The sequence below is a fragment of the Myotis nattereri genome (genome assembly GCF_964212035.1).
Source record: "Myotis nattereri genome assembly, chromosome: 18".
Taxonomy (NCBI): domain Eukaryota; kingdom Metazoa; phylum Chordata; class Mammalia; order Chiroptera; family Vespertilionidae; genus Myotis; species Myotis nattereri.
Genome location: NC_138093.1, coordinates 41,311,691 through 41,317,690, shown reverse-complemented (window position 1 = coordinate 41,317,690; position 6,000 = coordinate 41,311,691). Strand labels below are relative to the sequence as shown.

Here is a 6,000-nt window from a genome sequence, read left to right as displayed (position 1 = left end):
CTGTAATTTAGTTTTCATGCAACAAAAATGTCACAGCTCCTATTCCTTAACTCTACTGCGATTAAAAACAATCTATTATTACACTGGCCACTTATTCAAAATCATTATTAATGATATTAACAGCTCGACTGTGTTTCATAAGGGCTCCGTGCTGAAGGACTTTTGCCCTCAACAGCTTCCCCTGAGGTCTGAGGATTTGAGAGGATCAAGTTTTAAATGGCAACCTTACAGCAAAAGGAAGACAGGGATGGGGAGACCCTCCCGGTCTGTGTGCTTTCCTGTTAATTCTATACGCTTGCATTTAAGTGCAGCCACGTTTTCTCAAGGACAGGACCTCAGAGAGGCAGGCAAGCCCAGAGGAGCTGGCTAAGGAGCGGGGACCATTGCACCTTTAAGGACCCAGTCTCAGCTCGGCCTCCTCCCCGGCCCACCTCTGAACCCTGATTGACAGGGCGCCGGGGAGGAGCCCAAGGAGGCCCCGGAGGAGGCGCGGCAGGAAAGTAGGGAGGAGGGCCCGTCTTCCCTCCAGTGGCCAATCGCAGAAGGGGGCGTGGCACGCCGTCTCTCAAAGGGCCAATCAGCACAGGGGGCGTGGCTCCTGCATCTCCTCCCTCTCACTGTCCTCCGCCTCCTCCTCCGCCCCTCCCCCTTCGCGGCCCCCCTTCCCTTCCCTCCTCCTCCTCCTTCTCCCGCTCCTCCTCCTCCTCTTCCTCCTCCTCCTCCTCCTCCTCCTCGCAGGCTGTGGTTTCTGTGTGTTTCTGGAGTCCTGAGCCTGAGCTAAACAAAAGCAGGAGCTGGCGGGGCTGCCGGAGTTTGCGGAGCCGGAGGAGGAGCGAGCCGGCGCGGTGCCCGCCGCGGCGGGGGGCTGTGGCTCTGCTCGCCCACCCCTCTGCGATCGCCGGCCGGTGGGGGCTGGGGCCGCGGGCGGGGGAAAGTTTGCCTCGCAAGCCCCCTGCCTGGCTCTGCCTCCTCCCGATCGCTGCCTGTTTGCAAAGGGATTAAGCCGGCGATCTGAGCGCGCAGCCCTTGCCTGCCCGGAGGAGCCGGACTGCACGCCCTGAGCCAGCTCCGATTTCTTGCGTCCAGTGGGAAGGTGGTTTATTTTCCTTGCTCTTTGGAGTCGACACCCTTCCCCGGCCGCCCTCCCCCTTCGCCCCGCAACCCCTCCACGCCCCCGCCCCCTCCCCCTCCCCCTCCCCCCACCACCCTGCCCGGAGAGGCAGAGGGATTTTTTCTTCTGGGCTTCTTTGCCTGCCCTGTTTATCCTGAAAAGGATTCGGAGACAGCCGGCCGGATCGGAGCCGGTGCTTCCCGGGACCGCGCGCAGGAGCCGGGGCCGGCCGGGCTGCGCTGCTCGGAGATGGACGAGCAGCCCAGGCTGATGCACGCCCACGCGGGGGTCGGCATGGCCGGGCACCCCGGCCTGTCCCAGCACTTGCAGGACGGGGCCGCGGGCACCGAGGGGGAGGGCGGCAGGAAGCAGGACATCGGGGACATCCTCCAGCAGATCATGACCATCACCGACCAGAGTTTGGACGAGGCGCAGGCCAGGTGAGAGCCAGCCTATTCTTCCCCTTTCTTGTGTATGTGCGTGTGTGTGTGTGCGTGTGTGTGTGTGCGTGTGTGTGTGTGTGTGTGTGTGTGTCCCTCTCGCCGGGGAAACAATGGGAAGCTAAGCAACACAGCGCCTTCTTGTAAAATGTTGTTTCTTTCCCCATTTTGAGGACTGCGTGGGGGCGCGTTGTGATCTCCGCGGGCGTCCCCGCCGCGCGGCGGCCGCTGTGCGTGCGGACACGGAGGCACTCGCCGGGTCCACGCACACTCGGCACGCGACCTGCTGCCACGGCCCGCGGCGGCGGCACTTTTTACTGCTTCGACAAAGTGCCTCGGAGCGAGCAGATGCTCAAGTTTTCAGCAGATTCCGTGTCTTCTGGGTGAGGGACCCCGTGACACGACAAAATAAAATGTCCCAGGATCACGCTATTTACACATTTAGTTGACTCCTTACCCAAATTAGAGACTTTTGATTTTTTTTCCCCTGGATGCACTCCTCCAAAATTAATCTTTATTTCTTCCCCTTCCTCCCCTCTTAAAAAAAAGCAGGATAATTCTTTGTCACTAGTTGTCAACTCTCCAGAAAATACTCTCTATCCATTTAATTATCGTGAAAAAAAAAAAAGGCTGATGGAAAGATAAAAGAGGTAATTTTACTTTTAGACGTATTTGTTAGTTTTAAGAAACTAGGACATTTAGTTTAACTTTATTGTCTCAATCTGAGTCGGGTTCCTGACCTCGGTGGCACAGAATGTCTGATCCTTTAAAAAGGGTGGGGGCAAAACCGAGCCTGCGCTCCCTGCCTCTTCCAGGACCTCTCAGTGACTGGGAGATGGAGGCCCGTGGGAATGTGACCTGTTCCCATGGGGAGGACTAGCCGATCTTTAATAAGGAAACATAACAAATAAGCCGTGGGCTCCTCAACTTAACCGCTGCCAGGAACGTAGTCTCCACGCCAGGGCTTTACAGCAAACTCCCTTCCAGAATGAAACACAGACTCAGTGGCAACCCACTGCAGCTTGCTCAAGGCCCAGCTCGAAAGGAAGAATTTAAACAATCCAATGACCACAGATGTGTTTACAGCGACCCAGCTTTGTTAAATATCTTAGTCTTTTTTTGCTTTTATTTTTTTTAAGACATAAAAACACAATTCCTATACCTCAAAGGACTTAGTCACATGGGAAAGACATCATTATACGTATTTTTGTCTTAGGAAAATAGGAATTTGAGTTGAGAAATGAGAAGAAACAGTTAAAAGCGTGGCTGTTAGGAATCCCACTCTTATTTCAACTGCTAGACATGCCACATGCAAACTCCCAGCGCTGGGCTTACGGGGGTTTGAAAACTCGGAAATGTTCAAAGGCCAGAGCTGTTCTAATTTTTTTTAAATTGGGACAAGTTTTCCCCAATTAATCGCTGTTCTTTTAGAATTTTATTTTCTGAAGAAAAGCTACTAGGTATGGTAAGTGGAAGCGTTCCCACTGGCATGCGCTTTTTGAATTGGAACAGATTTCTCCATTGCATTGTTCCAGAAAAATAAACTCCGTCATACCAATAAGCTGCTTTATTCACAAGTTTGTGGAGTGGAGGGCCGGTAAGATGGGCGGTGAGATGGGCGAAGCCCCACTTTTCTGATGCTTAGTCCTACTCCTTTTTGTAAAACTGAGGGTGACCGAGGCTTGGCCGGTTCCCTCTTTTAATGGCCTAGATGCCAAGAGAGATCGGACACAGTTTGGGGTTAGGGAAATTTCTGTTCCCTCTCTAACCTCACTGATGTGCTGTGGAAATAAATGCAGTGTTCCTGTTAAGCTGTGTAGGCTCTATTGATTTTGTGTTTTCTTTGCATTTGGGCCTATATATACGAGAAAACTATTTTAAAAGCCCCCCCCCCACCCCGAGATCTTTGCTACATTAAGTCTTTCCACCCCTTTGCACCCCCAGAGCCAGGTCACCACTAGGCTTCCCTCCGGTTTAACAATGTAACTACTCGGCAAAAGTGGATCTGATTTTCCTTTCTCTCTGGTTTAACAACGTAACTGCTCGGCAGATACTGGATCTGATGTTTCTTTCTGTAGTTGCACTTCTTTACACACATGCGTTATCTACAAAGTAACCCATTAGCACTTTAGACACAATGTATGTGTTTGTTTTGATACTCTCAGCGTATTCCTCCTTTGCTGCGGAGCACAGACCTTCTGGTTTCTGTTCTTCATGAGCACGGCATCTATTTTTTATTTATTTATTTTTTACGTTCAAAGGGATTAAAAAAGATTTGCATGCATCTCAAGTGCCAGGGGTTTCCATTTATCTTTACAAATTAATTTTAATTAGTACACAGAATTCCTTTAACTAATAGCTGATACGATCAGTATTTTGTTTCCAAAACAATATCCTTCTGCTAAGTGCTTCCATAATAAAATGAGGGGAAAGGTATTGTTTTGTTCTTCAAGTGCATTCTGAATGCAAACACGCTGGAGAACCAGGTAAACCGCTAATCTAAGAGGCAGAATTGTATTTATTTTCCCCCCAATGGGTGCTAAGTCCTAATTGTAAATAATTTAATTTCCACCACCTGCAAATACGCGTTGTGTGCACAAGAGACATAATGTGAACACAGAGAAATGAGTTTACTCCCCATATGGGCACGCCTGCCCCCTGGCAACGCGTTTCCATACTCTTTAACTCGGGGACTGAAATTTTATAAATTGACAGTTTTGCTCAGAAGACCTTTCAAGCATCTTGTGTTTATGAGAATATGGGGGAATCCGCGGAATGAATTCGAGCACATGGATGAATTAAATTTGAAAACACACACACAGACCGAGAGGCAGGCAGCTCGCGGGCTGTGGTGGTGAACACAGATTTTATAAAACTGTTCACCCGTGCTCTGGGCTGTGCGTGCGCATGGCCCTGGACGGCGTTTTCGGTTTAAGAATTCCACTTTGATTAAGCTACTTAAAAGCCGAAACAGCTTTGCCTGCGTGGGCAGTATTTAGGTGAGCGCTTTTCTGCCGTGAAACCCCACTCGCCCTGCTGAGTACCGTGATTTCTTTTTCTGTGGCGGGTTCTCTATATTAAGCCATAAAACCACTGACGCTGCCACGGAGTTATGCTTGGGATATAATTTTGGCGTAAATGTTCATTTAGCCCCTGTGCGTTATCAGCAGTTTGAGCCTGAAAAGTCCACCTGAGCTATGACACTGTTTCTTTTTTGTAGAAAACATGCGTTAAACTGCCACCGAATGAAACCTGCCCTGTTTAACGTGCTGTGTGAGATCAAGGAAAAAACAGGTAGGACCTTTAAGCATTTTCGCTGGCCAATTGACTCACTTCCCCGGCAATCAGGAGCCCATTATTTAAATATTAAAATTGCAGAATGGGAGTTCTCTCAAGATGGATCGTGTGTTCCCACACGGCGTCCTGGCGGCCTGTTTCCTGTAAGGGAAGCACCAAGTTCCTCAGACAGTTATTGTCAAGCCTTGCTGGCTTCTTTCGCTGCACTCCGTGCCTGGCCCTGAAGTCAGGGTGGACATAGAGGTTCTGAAGGAAGTTTATAGAATTCGTGCCTTTCGGGGAGAAATATGAAAGTAAAAGGCTGTTTCCGAAAGGATATGTTTTGGCCCACATTTAAAACACTCCGTGGGGGGAGTTGTGTAAAGTTCCCTTTCCATTTCTCTTGCCGTCACAGGAAGCAGGCCGAGGGCCGGTGCTGGCTGCTACCTGTGCGGCGGGGTGTCCGCGCCCCCGAGCTCCGGCGGTGCACAGCAGGGGGGCGGCTGGGCTGGGGAGAGTGTGATGCCAGGAGATCGCGCTTTCTGTTGTGCTTTTACTTTCTAGACCTCATAGCGTGGACTGACACACTTATGACACATCCCAGGAGGGCCTTTAAATTTTAAAGCCACAATTATAACACAGCAGCCGGCCACCCATGGGAGGTGTGCTTCAAGGACAGCTGCTCCGGACGGGACATGTCGCCATGTCCTCTCGATTGTTTATTTTAATCCTTAATTTCCCAAAGTGGGTGATTCTGCGTCTCTTGAAAAGAAAGAGTTGAGAAGGCGATCTGCTAGCAGGGCGGGAAGCCGAGGGCCCGGGCGGCGGCGGAGGTGAGCGGCGGGCCTGGCTGGCGGGCTCGCTGCGGCAAGTACCTGACAGCCTCGTTATTTATTTATTTTTCACAACAAGGAGTGTAACAGTCAATAATTCATATCTAAACCATATAAGCAAGGGCATGACATGGATGAAAGTGACAATAAATATGATTGCATGCGGGTGATACACATTGATGGGCGCACATAAAGGGGCAGGCGCGCGGCTTTCTCTCTGGAGCTCTCTGTGTTTCTCTTTTGAAAAATAAATAGTTTCAAGATGTGACCGTGTGATGGACTATGTAATTACTCGGGGCCTGAATTGTATGAAAAATTAGCGAGCAGCTCCTTTGTCGAG

At 50.4% G+C, this 6,000-nt stretch overlaps 1 protein-coding gene across 3 annotated transcripts in view; it reads left to right on the top strand.

The window, feature by feature from the left end:
* Positions 1–774: 774 nt before the first annotated feature.
* Positions 775–6,000, top strand: part of PBX1 (PBX homeobox 1) — a 206,332-nt gene continuing 201,106 nt past the window's right edge. For all 3 annotated transcript variants that reach the window (XM_081112575.1, XM_081112574.1, XM_081112573.1), the window contains exons 1-2: positions 775–1,551; positions 4,772–4,845. In XM_081112575.1, coding sequence (XP_080968701.1) covers positions 1,361–1,551; positions 4,772–4,845 — 265 coding nt within the window. In that variant the 5' untranslated portion in view covers positions 775–1,360. The remainder of the gene's footprint in view (positions 1,552–4,771; positions 4,846–6,000) is intronic.